A 23,106-nucleotide genomic window follows, 5' to 3' on the forward strand; every position below is an offset into this window, starting at 1 on the left:
TCATCAGATAAAATGTGTAGTACTGACAAGCATCTTAATAAATCTGATAAGCCAAATTACCCCAGCTGACAAGGCAGCCTATCTATCTGCTTCTGTCAAGGCAGAACGCATCGCTGGGGGGGATTCGTCTCTTTTTTATTTTATTTTGTTTTTCTGGAACATGCTTTATTACAAACTAGCAAGTCAGTAATTCTGTCTGTACAAACCGATCTCACGCTGCATTCCTAGATCAGGATAGCCTGTCTTTGCCCGAAAGCGAGGTCTTCATCTGTGGCTTTTATCTCTATCCCTTTTTTGCAACATTTCAGCACAGGCAAAGCCTTTCTTGGGCTTCTGCACTGTGCGGCGAGCCAAAGCTCCTGGTACAATGTTGGGTCAGAGTTGTGGCCCTGCCTCCTGCCTCTGAGGATTTCTGTGAGCCCGGGCCCTGCTCTGCCCCGGTGTTCGCACCCGGGAGGTCACCTCCCACCCAGGGGGGCTCCCCTGGGAAAAACAGCCCCTGCCCCTGCTTTGAGTCTTCCTCCACCCCAGCCAGGCTGCGTGAGGAGGAGGAGGAGGAGCAGAGGGGGCTGGGATAGCCGAGTGCCCTCGACACACAGCTCTCCGCACGGTTTCTTCTGAGGCCAGCGAAAATCTCTCGGAGCTTTGTCTGTCAGATCTCAATCTCGACACAGCAGAAACCTCTGTGATTAATGCCCCAGAGCCACTGCCGGCTTGATAACGGCCGTGTTTCCAGAAATGCTACGAAGCTGCTGCCTCTTGTACCTTAAAACCAAGCCCAGCACCCTCAGTGCCAGGAGCCGGGAACATGGGAACCGCTGGGTGAGAGCTGGAGGGCACAGCTCAGCACCGCATTGCTCCCGAGGGTGAAAAGGGAAAGCCGCTAAAGGTAGAAATGAAATGCTGAAGCAAGCATGTAACAGGAAACGAGTCAGCCTCGGTAGGCGATGGTAAGTGCTGTGTGGGAGGGACTGCGCAATTACATTTTTTGTGCTGTGAGAAATAACGTGAAATTCACAAGCCTGGCAAAACGTCAGGAGCCAGAGGCCGGCTACGGAGGCTGATCCCTCCCCAGGAAGCAGGGAACAAGGCGCACAACCGCAGGCCCAAACGCAGCCCTGGCCTTTGCCTTGTGTCTTTGTCTCCTTCAGCTTCCTGCTGACCCGGTCCCGCTCCTCGCTGCGGAGCAGACGGCACCTCTGCCATCCCTCTGGGACCCCGGGGGTTGCTGCTGAGAAGCAGGAGCCATCCGTCCTGCCTGCTCCGCGCTGGGCACAGAGCGAGGGCAAAGCCACGGATGCTGTAGCCGGTGGTACTGCTGGTGGCCGGCACGAGTGCTCTGAGGAGCTGCTGAGCTGGGAGCCGAGCCTCCACACAAGGGCTGGGGAAAAGAATCCCCGCTCTTTTCGAGGAAACAAAAATAAGAAGCATCACTTGTTTCTAAGCCGGGCAGGAAGGAGGTATTTCTAAGCACTACGGAGGCAAAAGTGATCTGAGAGTTTACAAACATGTAGGAGAGCTCCCAGAATAGCTCTGAGTTGCCCGGTAGGCACAAGATCCTTATTGTTTCATGTGTGCTCGGAGCAGTGCTACTGCAGGCCCTGCCAGTGAATGCAGTAGAATCATGGCCTGGAAAATAATTCTGCTTTTTTTTTTTTTTTTAATTATGGCGAATATAAATTTGTATCAGCTGCTACTGCTTAGAATAGTAACAGTTCTTTCCCAGCAGCTCTGTGGAGCACTCGGCACTCTCCACAAAAATGCCATGTGCTTGGCCAAAACTCCGCGGAGCTGTGAACCAGATTAGTGTGAGGGTAGCAGAGCTGGGAAACCCTGTGCCGGAGGTGATAGGAAGTTTCTCTCTGTCCTGCAGAACACCAGGAGTCTCGAGGCTCGCCTTGCGAGGCTAACATAGGCAAAATCACGGATGGAAGGAAACAAGACTGAATACGCCCGACACTGTGCGGGGGGAAAAGATGTTGCAACAGCGACTGCCAGAAGAAGCAAGCCGTGACGGTGCAGGCTGCAGCAACACAGTTCTCCACTGCAGCCTTTCAAATGGGCGTCACTTTAATAGGCATGTTTTTCCCCTTTGATTACTCACTTCCTCTCAGAGCAAGAGGAGCCAAATGTTCATTACGAGCCAAGAACTTTTTTTTTTGGGGGGGTATTATTTAATGGCGGTGTACGGCTGCTAGTCACACACTTTAAATCATCAGCGGTGTGACCATCTCTTTCCTTCCTGACGATTGCTGAGAAACGGCAGCGCAGACAACGAACCGCTTTTTATTTACCTCTCATAAATCAGGAGCGGCCGGGCCTCCTTTGTTCAAACCAAAAAGAAAATAAGCCGGTCGGTAAAACGTTACCACCAGGCTGAGTAATACCCACACAGGTTCAGGAATCCCGCACTCTAACCCGCCGGGGCTCAAAGCATCCCCATCTGTTTCCTTTCAAAATATTTAATCGGAGACAAAAGTGACAGTGGGGGAAGGGAGCAGGAGATCAAGCGAGGCTGGAGAAAACCACCTCTTCCTCAGGCTGACAAGAAGCTCCCTATGAACACACTTAAGCCCTGAGAAGCAAAACTGCTGAGGAGAGAGTGGCCAAAGGCTTTAATCTGCAGATTTCAGGAGGCAAAACATTTCCTCTCTCCCACAGGAGCTGCCGGTCTGCAGCGCTCCCCACCTCCTTCCCTCAGCCGGGCTCTCCTCCCGTGTCAAAACTCCCACCGCGGCAGAAGCTGGCTGGATAAACACTGCGGCCCCCAGATGCATCCCCTCGGAGGCCGAAGTAATAGGTCATGGGAAACGAGCACAGGCGACCATTTCCTTCTGATACTGCGGTCGCCACCGAAGCTGAACAAAACAAAACAGGACTGAATCGCACTTGGAGAAAAGTTCCAGTAGCGTATTAGAAGTCTTTCTTCCTCAATAAATTGGACTTCCTAGGCTCAACCCTGGCTGCCTACCTGGCTTGGTGTCCCGAGCATCAGTGGTACAGGCTAAAGGCCAAGCCATTCCCCCTTTCCCAGCCACTTTTTCCACAATACAAGTGATTTCCATGAGCAGGACATACCTATGACCATGCGCCCTCCCCCTGTCAGTCCTGCCATTTCACTTTCTGCAGTTCAAAGCTTTCCCACCCCAAACCCAATAACTTTTATTGTTTTATAAAATCTGAGCTTTTCCTCAACATCAGTCAGTCAGGTTTTTATGGATTTTTAACACGTCAAGAGGGCACAACTATTCTAAGATATTTAAACCAGGAAGCAACCGGGTCATCAGAGGATTTCCTAAGGATCATGAGCTTGAAGAGATTTGGCCAGAAGTAGGTTACATACTTGTCTATTCAAACAAATAATTAGTCCTGTCAAACTATACACTAGGACATTTCCAAAGGGGAAAAAAGACATGGCAGTAAAACAGACAAAAATGAAGATAATATAGAAAATGATTTCAAAGCCATTTTACAGACTGGATCTGGCTGCCTTTTTCAAGACAAACTCTTCTTGTTTTGCACAGGGGAAGGGCCAGAAGGCAGCTTTCTGCTGAGCAGAGCTTGCAGACACTGTTGTTAACCTAGAGAGAATGACACGAGGCTATTTTGCTAGCAAGGAGCAATTCTCACCCTCAGGCTCCACAGAATAGCGGTTAGCTCTGCATTAGTACCTACCACAGGTTCCTTAAGGGCCCCCACGAAATAATCAGGGCTCGCCTCCTGAATGTGAAGTTGGCGACTGTTAGCGTGGATGCAGCCTGTGCTCCCCGTCCCCGTGACTAGGTACTGCTGGCAGCAATTAAGAGGGGTGTGATCAGTGGGAGAGCTTCTGCTCCCAGGCAAGAAGGTTTTCTGGAAACTCTCTGGCTCGTTCTGTCAGCACTTGAAAGTTAGAGAAAGAGATTAGCCCTTTCCTAAGAGTTAATGGCGAAACTTGTGCTAAAAGAGGGACTTCTGGTGAAGAGAAAAAACTCTCAATAGGAAGGGGTAAACACGGGTTATGAAGTACTCAGCCGACCCTCACCTTCTGATGACATACAACGTGGTTTAGTAAGACACTCGCTGGCTTTGGAACTGAAAAGGGACGGAGCGGTATTTACCGACACATATTGAGCAAGCACTACCAGCGTACTGCCAGCAGAAGGAGAACAAAACCGTAGCTCTGCAGACTTGGACCAACATCTGACAACTAAGCATGACTTGTAAAGAACAACTAACTACAAAGGGCCTGTGTCATGCCTCAGCCTGAACACACACACACACACACACGCATGCTTTTTCAAAAAGCTATGGTACTCTTTGATTTGTTTTTACAGCATATCAGTGGTCGGCGGTGCCCAGCATTTTGTGTGGCACTGGAAAACGGCTTTCCTATTAAAGTAACTTTAAATTCTCAAAGTTAACAGTTCTCAGAGAGACAGCTCTATTGCATAAAGACGTTATTCTCAAACAGATTTCTTTGACCAGTTTGAAACACAGAAATCAAGAATAACATAGCAATGTTGGTAGTGGTTAGTAAATACTAGAAGGCACCCTATTAAAGAACTGGCTGACAGGCTTTTCTGTCCCCAGTCAGGCTTTCTCCTGTGCGAAGTAAAGTATCTTCTTTGTTACAGCACCATGAGGATCTCATCTTTACTGTCACTTCACCCACCCCTGCTCCCATTCATCATCTTTCATTTAAAACCCGACCAAAATGAAACAAAAACAACTAATCAGACCTCCCCTGTAGGGGATGCATTCAGCAGTGGAGTTCTGGGCTAGGAGTTCCAGATTTACTGAAGGCAACTCCAAAGCACAGGAGAGAGATTCTTTTTTTAAATGATGTTCTACTCTTCCTTTCCCTGTCACAAAAATGATGCTCAGTGCTACTCTTGCTGCTGTATGTACCTTGTCTTGCTGTATACTCATTGTCTTCAATCAGCCTTGCTAATCCAAAGTCAGCAATCTTGCATATTAGGCCATTTCCCACCAAAATGTTTGCAGATCGCAGATCTCTGTGTATATAATTCATTCTTTCGATGTACGCCATGCCAGCAGCCACCTGCATGAAACACAATGGGTGCATTTTAAAAGGAACTCGGACATCAGTGGGCTACACAACACGCGCACCTAAATGCTCAATACTCTGAAAACAGACCTGGGCTGCCATGTCCACTAAATTCGGTAACTTCAAGGCTCTTCCTTCGCCATCTTTTAAGAAATCTAGCAAACTCCCTGTAAATGCAAAGTAGACACAATACAGAAATGTTACGGAAACAATGGCTATCAGGTTGGAGATGCAACAATATATGTAATATTAAAGACAACAATACTTTGAGTTCAAGGAGACAATTTCAAAACAACAACAAACACAAGAGTTTTTTTTTCCTACTATACTTGTTTCACTCTGCATTAAGGTCGGCTTGCAGAAGAGTATGTCACTAGTCCCAAGAAAGTTGCAGGAAAAAGAAAGTTGTTTTTAATTTTCCTGACCATTACTAAGAAAGCTGATCTTTCTTAACTTTTCCAATGCTCTTTGAAACTGTATACCTGCTGCTCTCAAAAGGCCTCAGCTCGCTGAAAAGTATCAGCTTGGTTCCAAGCCACACAAGCTATGGAAAAAGTCAGATCCCAGCTCAACCTGCTCCAAAAGAAAGGTCAGCCTGGAGCCTGGTAAGTCCAAATGGGCTAGCACTAACAAAGGCTAATTTTCTTTAGGAAACTGGTAACACACTATTGGTAGCCTTCCTTCTGTAGTTAACAAAAAACTAGCTGTAGCATGAACCATTAATTTTAGATGACCACTGTGCAAAACTAGAGAAGACCAAGCAGAGATCAAATGGAAGTGCTTTTAGCAAAAGCAATACGCACACAACTCCGTTTTGTAACGAAAAGCAAGGAAGTCCCCTGTAGCTTTTAAAAATAGCATAGAATGCTACAGCTCCCTTCCCAATCTTTTATTTAAACAGAGAAGTGTAGCAGTCTCCTTTAAATAAGGTCAGTGAATTGGTTTAATAAATAAGGGGAAAAGACAGATGATTAGGCATTTCTCCCTTGATAAATCCTCAGCCTCAACCTCAGAAACAAAGACGTAAAATGGTACAGTAAAAAATAGTAAACTAAGCCAAAATAAACCACACATTTCAAAAGGCTTTTGAGAAGTTGTTCTTCTCTTTCTTTCTTTTTCTTTTTTTATTTTTTTCTTTTAATGGGAAAAAGCACATGCTTGTCACTAAGACATATGATTAAAGTGTGAGTTAGTCAGTGCTTGGATGCCTCTGAGCAGGGAGGTGGGCAGGCACCTGCCAGGAAAATAAAAATCAACTCCAAATAGGCTGAAAAAATGTACTGAAAAATTCAGAGTGTATCCTCCAATGTACAATGAAACTTCCCTGTGAGAACTTATGTTTCCTATTTGGTTCCTTTGCTTTTCCAAAACAGGCAGATTTTTTTGCTCTACTCTCAGCACCCCTGCTGGAGATCTGATGGAGCTAAAAGTTTTTCTTTTCTCATTTTACTACATTGTTACCAGTTAGGTAGCTTAAAGAAAAAGAGAAGGGAGAAGGAGAAAGGGAAGGGGAAAGAATAGGGAAAAGACAAGAGGAAAGAATCATATGTGCAAATCATATATTAAAATGATGCAGTTGGAAACACTTAAGATGCACTGGCTTCTCACTTCTCCACCTCACGCAAACTTCTTTATGTGTTTCTTGCTTGTACATCTAGGGGATTTTAGTTTTTGGGCCCCATTAAGAGTTGGATGACTCTGTATGAGACTCAGAGACTTCCTCTGAGCTTCGACAAAGAAAAAATACTGTTATCAAGGGCAGCAGCTCTGGCTTCACCTTTGCTCATGTACTCTGTGACAATGTAGATAGGTTCTTCAGATACCACGGCGTAAAGCTGGACCAGTTTGTCATGTTTTAGCTTCTTCATGATTTGGGCTTCCTCCAGGAATGACTCTGGAGACATAGTGCCAGGCTTCAGAGTCTTGATAGCCACTTTAGTATTTCCATTCCACGTACCTACAAGCACAGACATTTAGTTGTTAGATTAAACATTTTCTGCTCCTTTTTCTGACTGATACATAAAACGGAGGAGTAAACTAGCAAGGACACAATACTGTTTTTTTAAGAGTGGTTTCACATTTTGCCTTTTCATTTACATTCCTCCCACGCCTCCCTCATGTTTTAGTCTTTTTCTATTATACCAAAAAAATAATACTCCCATTGGCACTGGGGTGTGATCTCTCTTGTCTTACTCAGACAACGCTTCCAGTGATGTCCACGGAAACCTCCTCTGAGTAAAAAATACAGGACTGCTGAAATCCATCTTTATGTATTTCCCTGCTAATAAGTAATGACTCCAGACAACAACACAGCTCCAGTCACAGATTTTGGATAACAGAACTGGTTAAACCCAGAACTTTCCATTTGCAAGACATTTTGACATTTTGTTTTTCTTCTGAGTCAGAGGAAAAAAATATATAAGAAAAATTCCCAAGGAACAAATTCGGAATCGATTTCATTTCACAAACATGGGCCTGTCTCCAGAATGAAATGTGTCTTTTCCCTTCCCCTCCTCGCCCCTGGAAGCCCGGCAGCTGCTGGCTGAAAATGAGGAGGTTCCTGCCCACCTCACCTTGTTCTCTGCTTGTGGTTAGGACTGACATGGTCCACCGTCACGATCTACCAACCCTCACAGTGGGGCAGAGGGGCTGAGGATGTGCCAGAGCTGCTCCTGAGGGGCTGGGGCATCCTTGTGCCTGCACCGGCCCCAGGATGGGGAGAGCCAAAAGGGCCCTGGGGTGCTGGGGTGCAGGGAAAGGAAAGGCAGGCACCTGGCTCTGGACCCCAAAAGCCTGCACGAGGACCTGGGGAGAGCCGGGGAAGGCTGACTCAGGGCTTCCCACAAGAGGTGGGGTGGCACTTGGGAATTTGCAAGGAGGACAGGGAGGACCGGAAAGGAAAAAATAAACAGCTACCTACGTTAACAGGCTTCTCTGGGGCGCAGGGGAAGGGAAAGCGCAGAAAATGAAAGCGGGCAGAAATATCACTTCCCTAGTGCCTTCTGGTTGTCCCCGGGGCAGGTTTCCCAGAACCCTGCTTCAGAGGCTGGGCTGCCGTGGAGCTGAGTGGGAGCCCTGAGCTACCAGCAGCCTGCAGCGAGGGCTGAAGCCACCAGCCCTGGAAGCGCAGGATCCCCAGCAGCTTGCTCTGTGAGCTGGCAGAAGTCCAGACGAAAACATCTCAGCTGTGTGTTTTCATACAGCGTTGTGGAGTTGTCAGACACACACAGAACTACGGGTGTTCAGAAAAATTCTTGACTGTCTTTACCGATAAATTCACTGCTATGGTCCTACAGTAAAGAGGAGCCAAATGCAATGGAAGCAATGGTAAATGCTTTTTTTTTTTTTTTAAAGTTACTTTTAAAATAACTAAAAAAATATTTTTTATGCAGCTACAAGCAGTCCACGCTCTCCCCATCGTCTCTCTGTAGAGCACTCATTGATTGTAGAGTGCAGACGTGCCATTCTTCTGATTGAGATCCCAAAGATCCCATACAGTGTGTGATCTGTTGACAGGGAGCTGCGTTTTAACAAGGTGGGAGAGCAATACTGTGTGACTTCAGATGTAAATTGTATCGGGAAAAATCTACGCTGCTGCACATGAGCATGAAAATAGCAGAAGACCTACAAAGTACGTTGAAGATTGAGGCTCAAATCTAGCTTCTATAAATTAAGGTGTCAACAAAAAGGGTAACGCCTAGTATGTATTTGTGAGAAGCACATTGACAATCAGTTACCGTGGCTCAGCCACTGTGCAGGAACTGGCTAAGCCAAAATAACTTCACTGTGAGCTTTTGCAGCCTGCCAGGGCATAAATGAAGTGGGTCGCTTTTTGTGTGAGCAGTCAGTTCCCAGTTGCCATCTCGCCTCGTCCGGGGCAGGGGAGAAGCGGTGGGGGAGCCACTGCGAATGCTGCCTGTTGCTTCCAGGACTGCTCATGCAGCTACAGGCTGTTTGAGGAGGGCTTGAGATGTATATTAGCCAGAAGTGTGCAGTGTGAGTTTGGTTTCCGCTGCGCCTTGGTTTTCTTCTGCCAGCTCAGTGCCAGGTGCTGTGACCACTGCTGGTGCTGCAGTAATGTCCCGAGCACCTACGGCAGGCTCCTGAGCTCTTGGTTTCACCCAGTCCTCCAACGCACAGCTGAAGCAGGGCTCCACTTCAGTGGCACTAACGTGCAAGCTGGGAAGGATGCAGCTTCTAATGGATGCCCTTCTAATTTCAAGCAGAGTGGCCAAAACCTCTTGGGATGGGTGAAAGGGAGCGTGTCCCATATAGAGCCACTGAGACACGGACCCGCAGAGCGCTTTGGTCCCAGTCACTCGCAGAAGCACCACCAGTTATACAAACTGGGGCAGAACCCGAGCCTCACGGACACCAGGGTTTTTGTCACTGACATTAATAAACTAGGATTTTTCCTGTGGTTAAAAAAAGAAAATCAGACAAAAAGGTTAACTTATTCTCTCATCCAGATTTCAACCGAATTGTTAAATTTTCTTGTTGTGTTTTGGTATTTTTATACCTCATGGATAATTAAATAACTTTCATTAGTGGAGCCCTCCTTCTGAACTCCTCCTGCAGGTAGTTAGTTACTACTTAATGTCTTTTTTATTCTTTTTTTACTGTGTTAATCTATTCCAATTTGGTAACGCTTCAGGGCTATTAACATTTTTACTTTACATTAGGAAAAATAATGTCACAATTGTAATAATATTTTCTCCACTTCTGACAGGTATTTGGTACTGCCACCTGGCACTTTATTTCCCATAGCTGATTTTTTTTTTAAATTGCATTTGCTACTTTAGCTTATTGTAACAGTTTAAGATCCATGGCACAAAAAGCTGACCACTAACTATTAACATCAACTTGAAACTCTCACGTGCATTCAAGATGGAAAACAAGAAGGTGAAACTGCAGTTATATAGGGATGCTAATATAAAACGCAGTTTGTTTTTATCTTTCTTTTTTTTGGTAATAGCTCAAACACATTCTACAAATTTCAGAGACTTGCTGCCATGCTCCTTGCTGTAGTCTTTCAACGGAAAACAGCTGCAAGAGCCCAGGAGAACCCACTGGTTATTTTGGTTTTACATTCTTTGTGTTGCTGCAACAAAAAGAACGACCAAAGCACTCCACCAAATGACTATGAAGTAAAGAAACAACATATGGTGATTCTTTATTTGAATCAGACATTTTAAAGAGGCTACACAGAATGCAGTTTGGCACCAAAATTGAGCCCACCTCTTATTAAATGGCCACTACATTGTGTTTCAATGCTATGGCTATTCTAAGATTTATATATATTTTTAATTGCTATTGTTCTGTAGTCATTAAAAGAATGAGGCCCATAGAAAGGGAGTAGTAAGTAAAGCTAGCAAGTGGGCAGAAAACAATGTCAGTGGATTTGGAAAATGTCAGTATTTCTGGACTTCAAAGTGTGGGTTCAGCTGGGCTGGGCAAGTCTTGACTCTATTGTCCCTGGTCTCCATATTGAGTTACAGGATTCTGCTGCAGATACAAATTTCAAAACAGAATTAATGAAGTGGATGCATGGGAAAGCTAGCTTGACAATATTAGCTTGCTGATACTTTGTTTTAAGTCTGGGGGAGGGGATGGAAGCATTTTCAGGATCTGACCCCACCAGTGCTAAAGCAAATGAGGAAAGAAAAATGTCTGTTTAACAGGTTAATTTCTGGTTAGCCATTCTGCTTTAAAAGTTTAGCATCATTTCTATTTTAAAATCTGACAACTGTGTAGTCACTCAAATAAACTCAATGCAATTAATGAAGTTGAAAGCCCTAAACTCTCGTATCAGTGTGTGTAAATGAAACTAAGTTTCCATGGGGATTACTGTATGTATGTCTGTTTGAGGTGACATAGACTAACATTTTGTATTATTCTGATCTTTTAGCTTTAAGATCTCTACTTGAAATGCTCATTTCAGCCAAGAGGGCCTTAAAAGATCCATCCAAAGCAAAATATATTCTCTGCCTTACCACGCCACACTTCAGCGAAACAGCCCTGACCAAGCTTCTGTTCCAGAAATAATGAATCACGTGCAACTTCCCATGCATCTTTAGCCAATCCAACAGTTTGTGGGGTATTATTCGTAGCAATCACAGTTAAGTTAAAACACAAACCATCAGCTTTCTCTATAGGAGAGGAAATTAATAAAAAAAACACACTTATAATCCAAAATTATGCATGCATTGAGAAAGATGGAAGGTGACTTGTATTTCAGTGCTGCATTAAAGTTCATTTGCAAACACTGATTTTTGGATACTGAAGGTAAAGACTTTTTTTATTAGCTTGCAGAAAAAGGCTCACTGGTATAATTAACAGATTGCTATGTGAGCTGTGATTTATTATTAAAATGGTGGTAATTTGTCATAATTGAAGCCTTCCAAGGAAACATGAAATTTCAGTTTTCTTTTGCCATCAATTACAGTAAAAGTTGAAGATTAAATTAAATAATTCCAGGGTCAAAGATGTGGTTCCAAAGGTATTTCTCCTAACAATTCGAGCTTTGCTCTTTTTTTCTTGTGGGTCACGATGTCCTACATTTTCACCTTCCATCTTGCAATCCCCACACAGAGAGCTATTTTAGAATAATTATTTTGCTCCATACCCATCCATACTTCCCCAAACTGCCCATTTCCCAGTCTCTTGATCAACTGTAGGGATTCTCGTGGAATTTCCCAGACATCTTTGGTTTTGACAGACAGATCAGTAAGCCTTGGCATTCCTTTATGACAGGGGACTACTAAGCGGCAGCAAAGACCTGCAGCTCTCTCTGATGGAGCCAGAAGTGAAGCCAACAGCAAAGAAGAGGAAAGAAAAAAAAGTGTGACATGAAACAAAAACAGTAAGCATAAAAACAATGCTACTCACAACAGCTGTTAGTTGCATACCACAAAGCATCCTGGAAGATTAGAAATTGAACACTGAAACATATTCATCTGAGACAGAACAGGAAATATTTTAGTTTCTGCTTCCACAGCCTGCAATTGAAGGTGACCATCAATGGTTTCTCCTGTGGACTCAGGATTTCCCTTCTCCCACAAAGCTGCATTAAGATAACTTCATAAGTAACTGGTATAGTATAGTACAGTATAACTTTTAAAAAATTGTCAGTAATTCACAAGCTGATTTGTTCCTGAACTAAGTAAAAGAAACATAGGGAAGATTCAGTTTTTCTGAGAATCACAGTGATGAAAATTAGGCAGAGCTTTTGCAATTTTTTTGATGTGACCTCTGAAAAGGTATTTTTTATACCCTGTTCTGTGAAAATGTATTTTTCTGGGTATCCTCTAGCAGTCTTTTTCTTGCACTATTTTTAAAACAGACCTTTATTAGTACATGAAGCCAGTCCTGCATCATTTGGGGCAGATTCATTACACTTATCTCTTGCAAAGCTTCACAGAAGACTGAACTGTGACAAAAGTCACAAAATATTTTAGCCAGAGTAAAAACAATGGTTTTTATATATATATATATTTACATACATGTTGTGTAATGTACTATGCAGCACAAAGTAGACTATGATACAAAGCTTGCAGAGCAGCTTGCATCTTAAAACAGGGGCAGTAGAGCAGGACAAGGTGGGGAACTGCTACTGTTTTTTAGTCTCAAATACAATCCTTATTCTGCTGAGAAAGATTTCTTTCTGGGAAGGTGTTTCAGCATCACAGGGTGGGCAAGCACCAAAGTTCCTGCAACACCACACTCTACCTCCTCAGCACAGCTGTTATGAGGTGGTGGGTCAGTCCCCAGAGACACCCTGACATGAACGTTGGGCTTCCTGTAGCAAGACAGCAAAGTCCACAAAACAGGGGAAGATTGGTCAGTTGGCACATCTTATTCCAAGATAATTGCAATAGGAATATCAGGGTAGGGACTACTCCAAATACGGACAGTATCTGGAAAGCTTCCTTATAGTTTGGATAGCTGCAGAGAAGAACTAGAGGTTTTCAAGACCTCCTTGTCTTCTTTAATTGAAACAACAACAACAACCCAACAACTTGGCATGCTGGTGCTCCTGTAAGCCTGGGCTGCACGCACCAGAACAATACTTATTCTTGACAGACTTGCTGTTAGGGAATGGTGAATGGTGCTCCGACTCCAAGCGCGCTGTTAGTGGACTTCAGCCTGATGTCAGGACACCCTGTGGGTCTCAATATTTTTGGCCTGGAAATCTCATCTGTGAAGTAGGTAATTTTACTATCCAGGTAAGCAGGGGCTGGGATAAGTCTGGATAACAGGGGTACTCGGCAATGTGATGGGAGTGCAGCGTAGGGATACCTGGGCTATGCCTGTGCAAAGCTACACTTGGTACTTTCAACTCCTGACCCAGGACTGGACAGCGATGGGATGAAGGCTGGAGGCACTGACCTATGGACACTGCAGTGGTTCTTCAGGAACCATGCTGATCTTTACAGAGCCATTTGGGCATTGCTGAGTTCTTTCCAGAAGTAAATCTAGTTAGTCACAAACCTATCTCCCTGAATCCAGAGTGCTGAGCAGGTAGTTAGAGGCAGTGCTTATGTTTTGAGTCATTTGGGGCTGGGCGTAGGTTACCTGGGCATGGGAGACTGCAGGTGAAACCTCTGTGGGATGGGTCTGCACCATGCACTCCTGAGCTACCCTGCCTGGATCTCACCAATCGTGTCTCTGTGTTGCAAGGAAATGACTTTTTCCATATTTGTCCAGAGATACATGTGTCTCTGCATCTGTGCATGGGAAATACGTAACCCAAATATTTTGACCACAGATAACTAAAAGTTGATGTATACCAGTTGATATAAGGAGTTTGAAAATTATCATGCTTAGATGTGAGTTTCTATACATTATTTAGCTTAGTTTAATGCAGAGTCACCAGAAACAGCTAGAAATTCTCCCAGGCAGCATACACCCACGAGAAACTGGGCGGAGAAGACAGCCAGATGTCTAGTATGAATAGCATAAGAATACAGCAGACAGAATACAAAGAATACGGAAAAAAACACCCCACAAAGAAGTTGATTTCCCAGTAAAATTTATGAAAAGTTTTTGAGCAGCGAGCATTTGGGGTCACTTGCTAATATTACGAAAAGCTAAAGTGAGGAAAAAATAAAAAGAATAATTTAAAATTCAAACTTCTGCTTTGAAAATGCCCATGCTGAGAAGCATGGCAATCTTCTACATAAAAACCAGTGGTCTTATGCAGAGGTCTGGGGTTTTTTTAGTTGTAACTATTGTATACCAGTCCCCAGTGACAGCAGGATGCACTTTTGGGTTGAATAGTTCATGTTACATTTTAATCACAGGAATTTAGAAAGAAAAAAAAAAGAGCCTGGTGGGTGGACACAGTATGCATAAAGAAACACCCACCTTGCTGTATTTATTTTTAAAATTAGACCAATTAAAATTTAAATGTAAATACTCTGCACAATGAACACAAACTCAATGGGAAAAATTGAGTCAGGTAATATACGCAAACCTTTTGGTCATTGCTTTAAGTGACTGAATTCCACAATGCAATTCCCTATTTGCTTTATTAGGAATACTGTGCTGCAAAAGGTACGTATTAGCACTCGCTTATGCAGAGGGAATTCAGATGTGCTAGTCAAATTGAGTAATTCTGTTTGCTTAGAAAAGGGAGAGCAGGCAAAGCCTTTACCTCAGTAGAGTGCTAGCTTTTAAAAGCTCAGACACTGTATGCTGTGAACAGCACTCAAAGCCATTTATAACTGTAATGGGAAAGGGATAATGGAAGATGCATTACAACAAGCAAGAGACATAGCTCAAATGACTCTTTAGGGCATCTTACACATCCGTCAGCTCAGCAGTAAACACTTGCTTTAAAGTACTTAAGAGTGCTACCTATTATCTGAAAAGTTACCTGAATAATGCTGAACCAGCTGCTGAAGAGTTTCAAATTGTGCCCGAGTTGTGATATAATATCCACCATTGTCAAGTTTGCGAATCTTATAATGTTTGACATGATCTCCTTTCATATCATCCCAGTCACGAATAGACAGGGAATAGGCACCTGTTCCAAGAAAAGGAGAAAGAAAAAATTGTAAGTGGCTTTTAGACACAAATTTTCATTTGCTGGTCACTTGTTATAACGTGAAATAGAAATTGCTTCAAAAATACCTATTGTATCTTGAAAATAACAAGAGAATCTAACACATTAAAGTAGGTTATCACAGAAATTTTAGTGTTCACACCGTGTCTCTTTCATACTTTTCTGGAAAGAAATCAGGATGTCTATGTAAATGAAAACTCAGATTTTAACATTTAGTGCTTCAGGTTATTAAATTAACTTTTCCCATTTTAAGTGCCAGGTCACACTGCAAATACTCTACTTTAGGTAAATGCCAGTAGGTGGTAAATGTCAAGATTTTCATAGGAAGCACTGGAAATAATGACTTTACATACAGGTAGTGTTGTCACCCAGATGGACCCCAAGCTTCTTTACAAACACTGAGCAAACAAATTAGCATACTTTGTACGTCACAGTCCTGGGAAGGTTGTACTCTGCTAATACTACACACCAGAAGACCTGCAGGAATTGCACATTTCACTTCACAAATCCGTGCTGGAACTCTAGAGCTTACTGATGGGATTCAGATGCAGTTGCCCCCAAACACAGGGGTTAAGGGCCATGTGAGATGCCTCAAGACATTCTGCTTGGCAGCAGTTTTCCCACAGGCTGGGCCACCAACATGGGGACCTACACATTCGGGCGTCTTAATTTGAAGCACAGTCCTATTCGAGATACAGTGACACCGATCTGTTGGTTCTACATAGATTCAAAGATGAAGCCGTATTTTACAGCACAATGCAGTTTTCTGAGCAAAAACATGGCCGTCTCAAAGGCAGTGAAGTCATGTCTTCACTCGGGGCTTAGATGGATATTGTGTTTATTCAAAGATAATTCAGGCATTAGAAGAAAAATACAAGGGTAACTGGCAGCTGCAGAGATGTCAGAAAGGTCCTCCTTCTGGAGTCCAGGCTGCTTGCGCTGGTAACCATTTCAGCTAAGAACAGGGAAGGAAAACCACCAGCAGACAATTTTGGATACTCTGAAAGGTAGAATGATTCCTACAGTCTGATGGCGCTGACTACTGATGATCCAAATCACAGTACTTTTCAACACACACGACAGATTCACATCCTCCAGAATCATCTCCAGCTAAATGAAATAGTTTAAAAAACCCCACAGTTACGTGGTTGAGATTCCTGATATAAAATGTCTTTCTTGGACGTCTCCCCAGGAGGATGTTTTACGGGACTCTAAAATTTATCTGACTGTGTTATACTGCAACAGGTCACACTGGTAAATGGCTCACCACTGAGTGGAGCAGCAGTGGAGAACAAAACTTCTCCACCCTGACTCCCTGACACCAAGGACTTCTCAAATTCCCTGTTGTTTATCCTCTAAATAGGAGGAACAGAGCCAGCACTTACACACATGATTCTGTTTTATGTGAATGGCAGACACCCTCAGAGAAGTGACAGGGTTTTTATTTCTAAGTGTAGAAAAATACTGTTTGTTTAGGTTATTTTTCTGAGGAGATTCTCCCACTAAGTAAGCACATCTCTCTAAGCTAGGAGTTCAAAGCTTTTGGGGGATTTGCAAGCTAATTTTGTGCATGCCTTGTACCAGCACTGCTGGTTGTACACTGTCTGCCTACTTTCAAATTTTTCCAGGCAGGGTTTTCCACCTCTGCATTTGTGAGTTTTGATCCACAAACACAGCAGCAGCTGTATTTTCTTTAGTCACACTCCCTGCCTATCTGGTCACTATTTCAGATTCTTTAGGAAAATGTAAACAATCTCTGGCTCCAGGTCTGCAATCAGATCTGCGCGGGTGGCCCTTCGTGGACCCCCGATGACCTCAGATCAAGTTGCAGGACTGGAGCTTTAGTTCAAATCTGGACAAAAACAAGAACCAAGATGGATTTTATTATTCATTTATTTAGGCTGTTGATTATTTAGACTACTCATTATTATCCGCTGATAGATTGAAATATAAAAGATACACATAATAAAAATTTGGGTAGAAATATGGCATTACAATATATCATTCTAATGAATTTTTTAAAAAACGAACCTAAAACCAGACAGCATTGGAGGGTGGAGATTGAAACCAGGTGAAGGATTATCCAGACAAGAGCTGATGAAGTACCTTGGTAGTGAGGCATTGAAAGAAATGAAAAGCCAGCTTTGACTGATTTATTTTGGAAGTAAGGAGAGAAGGCGACCATGATCAAGGGAGGTTAAATTCATGCTGAAGTCATCCATGATGATACTTTTAACATGATCTTGATTAATTTTATTATTGTTATTATTTAAAGCAGACGGGACAATTCTAGGTCACCAAACAATTCCTGCCTCAAGCCCAAGATGACTAGCTGGGGCAAGGCACTTTGAGAAGGCTTAGTGGATAATGCACCATGCAGTCCTCCCAGCTGATTTTTTCCTTTCCCATGAACAACAAACTCCCTTTTTTGTCTTCTGAGAACATATTTACACACCACAAAGATGAGAAGGGACACAGGCATTTCTGACAAAAAAACATGCATGTTTTGTTTTTGCCAATGGCTGTGATGCAAACTCAGCCTGAAGATGCAGGAAGCCTTAAGCCTTAATATAGAGAAATTCAGCTTGCAGCTATAAACCCCACCATGATGGATGGATTGCTCCATTTTCCCCAATTACAAGAAGCTCTAGTAAAAAACCTGACTTACTTAGCTACGTAAACAGTCCTGCAAAACATATCCCCTATCACTGTGTAAAGAAGGTCAGAACAGACTAAACTGATAACAGGGTTTAGAGAAACAATGTTGTGTTTGTTTTTAGGATCCAAGCATGCTTGTATTAGAGAGTTCTTAAACTCGGCGGAGTGGAAAGAAGCCTGCCTGCTTCTCACATACACAGCAACAACTGCTGGTGAAAATGGACAGGTGGAGGCTATTTGCAGAAAAAGAGCAAGTCTGGGCACATCTTGGTCCTTGTGAGTGTCTCACTGCAAGATAAAGGATGATGAAGCTGCGGGGTGGCAAGACGGGAAATCAGCTGTCTGAAACAACAGCATGTTGAGGCGGACTTTGTATCATTAATGGTCCTCTGAGGTCGGTACAGTGAAGGAGGATTCCTGTGACTGCAGTAGGCAAAATTCTAAAACTGACAAATTCAGGAGGCAGAATGCAGCACCTGAAGGTAGCTCAGACAGAGAAGGGAGAAGTGGTGCTTCTTTAAGTCCTTATTCCAGCCATGACTCCAACCACTTTGCATGCTAACACGAGCTGACAGAGTGTACTCTGATCAAAGCACTGACAACTCAGTGCTTTAATTACATGAACCATCATTAGACTTCAGAACTTAATTCCAGTGACTTCCCAGAGCTATTGTTTCAGATTGCTGGTTAGTTGAGAAATGGCCAAGTTTGTTTTCAGTTAGTTGCATGTTTTCTCCTCAACAGCTGTATGAGTTAGAAAGATCTTTCCATACATACGAAGCTTTGAAGAAGATGTTGACAGGCCTCACGAACTAAATGTAGAAGCAATGATAGCACCCAACGGGAAAACTGGAATGCCTCCAGTATTTTTACAGGGGAGGAGGAGAATACATCCTTCCACTTGATTTCAACAGAATGTATACAGCTGAATACTTTCTGAATGTATTCATTATAAGTACTTTAAAGTTTTCTCATTGTTAGTCTATGAATTTAAAACTATTTTTCCCCAGGGATCCAGCATTTCAGAGAGGAAAGACAAAAAAACAAACCAACCCTAACCTTCCCAAAATAATAATCAGCATCTTCCTCCCCCACAAACTTCTTCTTTCATCTTGCGGCCAAGAAGATCCAGATATTCTGCTTGTTCTGAAGGAAGCAGTAATTTTCCCCCAACTACACTGCAGATTCCCGGCACCTACTCCCAGTAAGCTAGCCAGCTCTGTCTCTGTCAGCCCCACAGTACTGTTCTGAGGGGCCCGACTCCACCCAGCTCCACTGCAGCGGTGCTAACCTCAACACATTCAGAGAGACAGCACAATGTTCAGAGTGTGGCAGCAGAGCAGAGCACCCTGCCTGAGCACGACTTGAACTGCAGATGCCACGGGCTGAGCTTGGCATGGGTTGCACTTGGGTTGTTCTCTGCTTCAGACACTCACTCCATAACTCAGGGTGTTCCATCTAATTCCCTAGCACACACACATGCAACACGACACTTTTCTCTGCCTTCATAGCACTGAAAACAGTATTTTACAAACTTAGCGTGATTTTTTCTCACGTCTTCTCATTTGTAGTCAGAAAAGCTTTGGCCAGCATACCTTTGGTAGTTTCACTTTCCCGGATCAGGAAGGTACCTCTTGGGTTTCCAAACGACAACAGCTGCCTCTCAGCATCTTTTCGGCCAAGTTTGCCAAAGTACCACCTTAAGGAAACATCAGAAACAGTAAGAAAAATGCTATGTAGGATTACTGGATAGTGCCACAGAGCTCAGACATGGTAGGCAATTTGTGAAAACTACGATTAGTCAAGTATATTCAACCACTATTGTCATACTATGTCTCTTTTATTGTGGCATGGAAGTAATGTGACAGATCTGTGAAGTAGATATTATATATTTTGTACTGTAACCTGTGCATTAAGCTTATAATCAGTAGACGCTGAGAATGCTTGTTTGGTGTCTCACAGAAAAGGCCAGATTTGAACAAACTGTAAGCAAGACTTGGAGTGGGAAGGAGTAGGCAAGAAAGAGGGCAGAAAAATGCACTGCTGCTGAAAAGCAGTGTTTTTACAGATATTTCAATAAACTATATATTTGACTTATATAGCGACAGATTAGTATTCAACATTTTTTGCTCCAGCACAGCTATGAAACCTCAGTAGAAGGACCAGATGCAACCACTTTACTGTGGTTTTATAAAGCTTTTATAATTTCAATACCTTTTTCTTTCCGGCAGCAATTAATATATATTTTTTTGATTTCACAAGCAATCAAGACAGAGCCATTCCAGATGATGTCTGTGTCCTTATAACTGAGTTATCAGAAAAATGCCAATGAACTACAGCAAAATGTAAACTAAGGTACAAACTGTAGTAGCTCAACAGTAGAGTCCATGGCCTTTTGCAGAGCTGATTCAGAAAATGTACAGATGCCCAAAAGCCATGCTTTGTGGCACTGCCATGCTCTACCTGCTCAGACACATAAGCTACTCCAATGTAACTCAGACACTGGAAATAACATGGATACACACATCACTCCATTCTTTGCATAGATATGTCCTCATTATGCGTCCTGTTCTACGCTTTGTAGGTATAGGTAGGTATATGTTGATCCAATGTGCCCCGTTTCTGAGATGGTTTGCACACTAATTGACTCCAAACATTTTTGCAAATCGTTTCAGGAAACGTAAGGGCGTCTTTTGCTTAAAGCTTGAAATTATCTGACACTCGAATAAAGGAAGCAGACCAGTGTTCCTTTACGTTTTCTTCCTATGTTTTGACATTGAAAAAGCACTGAGCTTGTGCTGCTTTTGTTACTAATTACCTAATTATTTATCAGTGCAGTCAAGAATTGAAATAAAAATAATGTGAGCCATTTGAAAAATCACTGCAATCAATCAAAACAAACTCCTCAAATCTTCTTCTAATACAGCACTAATGGGTCTTTACAGTGAAAAGAAAACATACTCCTCTGCTTGGATGGAATCGACTGGAGCCACATAATTACTGGGAATGTAACCAGTTTCGCCTGTTGTCAAGGACCGGGCCTCCCACCAGTCTCCTTCCCTGCAGGAAAAGATGTGAGGAAAAGTGAGAGAGAGACACAGCTGTACAGACACTGCTCTTACTGCTAACAGCACCTGCAACGTGTGTGGCAGGAATTCACAGCAGCATTCACTCTGTGTCATGGGTGTACTTCTGAGAAAGCTGTTTGCATCTCAGCCACGATAATCTACATATTTCTTTGCATCCGTTATTACTTCAGTAATTATTAGGAACGTAGCCTTCCAAATGGAGCGTAATGGCATAAACAGGCGTAACAACCCAGTGAAATCAGGTTTGGTTACGGCTGAATTTGGACTGAAATATTGAAAACTGTCTCCATAGCAATTATTCTAATACAGACCCTTGAGAGAGCTTATAGGAGAATGGCAAAATTGAACACACTCAGATCCACTGCTAATTTTAACACGACATTCAGACTTCCACAAGCATTATCCATCTGAAACCCCAAGTCAATAAAAAGCCACCTATCAACACAGAGTTTTAAGTTGCCCTTAAAGATCACACTTCATCCTCTAGGTTACCTCTCCTGGCCACCTGGAGGAGATACCTTAAATAGCAAAGGACTTTGCTGCATTATTAAATACTTAAAAGAAACACATTTTTCTACAGTCTTTAAATATGAAAAAAGAAACACATTTTTCTACAATATTTAAATATGAAGGAGTCCATGCAGGACCACCTTATGGCAGTGCTCCACAGGCTCAGCATCAATTTTTGTCATACACGTGTACAGTGGGACATGGTATCGTCCTTTAGACAGTGCATGTTGCTGCATACAACTCACAGCTTTAACAAACATTTATCAGGATGCAATGATTTGGGATTTAGCAATTTGTATTTGGTTCTCAGTACTAAATTCCCTGATATGTAACTCCTACTGGTCCTAACAAGCATTCTTTTTTTCTACTTCTGGACTGCTTAGAAAATTCTTGGATTCCCTCTCTGAAAAAAAAGAAAAGAAAAGAAAAAGATTTGTTCACTAAATTATGCTATTACTAATAAACGCTATTATCAAACGTGGCCAGAAAATTCAGAAAATCCTGCCTCTTCAATAAGCAATCAGTTAAAGAAAGTATATTGTCTGGACTATTACAAACAGGCAGGAAAGGTTGTGTGAGGGTGAGCTCTCTTATTTTAAATTTTCAACTCCACTTTCTTTTACAGCTAGAAAGAATACAGAAAACAACTAGAAAACAGCTGTGACGAATCAAAAAAAAAATGTTTCCAATCCTACAGCTCAAAAACTGAAGAACAACTAGCTTTTCTAGATGCTGGCAGCTGTCACTATTTTAATACACGTTACATGTATATTAGTATGTCAGACAAATGACCCTGTTTATGTCCCTAACTTTACCAACTGAAGTGCTAACACTACCCCCATATGCCTCTGCAGATGATTTCTGAGAGATTATGCCATGCCATGGTTGATAAATAGTCCAGCTCCTTGATGGCTGTCATGAACAGCCAGCAGAATTGTACCATTATCACCGGTTCCCATTTATTCTCCTTACTGCACAGACAGTCCACTAGATGGAGGTATCTCATCGCACCTAGGGAGGGAAAAAAGACGTGCCCTAGATCTTAACATCAGGAAAACCCCCCTCTGCTTTGAGAGAGAAGCCTGAATCTCTCAAAGCTCTGCCAGAAAGGAGGAAGAACACAGCAGACACCCACCTGATGAGCCTAAGTTAGGAGAAGGCTAGTCGGTGCAGCTAGCCAGGGCATGCAGGAGTGGCCGTGGGGATGGTGGGGTGTTTCTGAGCTCTGAAGTCTGTTCTGAACCGCCCCAGAAACGGACCACTTCTGACATCAAATGGCAGGGATGCCCTCTGTGTGCCATTTCAGGTGGTGCTGACCTGAACTTTTCACCCAAAGCGCAAATCAAATTTCATTCATTCAGAGATAAGAAAAACCCGACCCTCTCAAAAAATTCCCGAAAAACTGGTCTAGTGCACTTTTGTACTTCCTTGTTGCGAGCAGCAGTGGCAAACTCCAAAAAATGGTCTGCTTTCATGTCATTTCTGATATAAGTGAAGAGACAAAACATTCTCACAGAAAAGCTGCTCCCTGGAGATTCCCAGCCTGGCTGTCAGTTCTCCAGGAGCGTGGTTAGGTCCAGTGTTTATAAGCAGAGCTGGCTGCAATGGGAACTGAGCATCTGTAATCCTACAGGAAAGTCACTGAATGATTTTTTTTTTTCTCTTAAAAACCCTTCCTCCTGGCAGTAATTACCTGCATTAAAATGCCTGCACCACAACCACCCACAATCTCT

General features: G+C 43.0%; 1 protein-coding gene across 5 annotated transcripts in view; it reads right to left on the reverse strand.

The window, feature by feature from the left end:
* Window positions 1–23,106, reverse strand: part of FYN (FYN proto-oncogene, Src family tyrosine kinase) — a 135,413-nt gene that overhangs the window by 14,684 nt on the left and 97,623 nt on the right. For 3 of the 5 annotated variants that reach the window (XM_083831561.1, XM_083831559.1, XM_083831560.1), the window contains 7 exons: window positions 20,736–20,834; window positions 19,370–19,473; window positions 14,928–15,077; window positions 11,676–11,840; window positions 6,828–7,007; window positions 5,141–5,217; window positions 4,891–5,044 (listed from right to left, as the gene is read on the reverse strand). In XM_083831561.1, the coding sequence (XP_083687687.1) occupies window positions 4,891–5,044; window positions 5,141–5,217; window positions 6,828–7,007; window positions 11,676–11,840; window positions 14,928–15,077; window positions 19,370–19,473; window positions 20,736–20,834 (929 nt within the window). Of the gene's footprint in view, window positions 1–4,890; window positions 5,045–5,140; window positions 5,218–6,827; window positions 7,008–11,043; window positions 11,200–11,675; window positions 11,841–14,927; window positions 15,078–19,369; window positions 19,474–20,735; window positions 20,835–23,106 lie in introns of all 5 variants that reach the window. The other 2 variants (XM_083831562.1, XM_083831563.1) reach the window with 2 other exon arrangements.

Source organism: Anser anser, assembly GCF_964211835.1.
Source record: "Anser anser genome assembly, chromosome: 3".
Lineage (NCBI taxonomy): Eukaryota > Metazoa > Chordata > Aves > Anseriformes > Anatidae > Anser > Anser anser.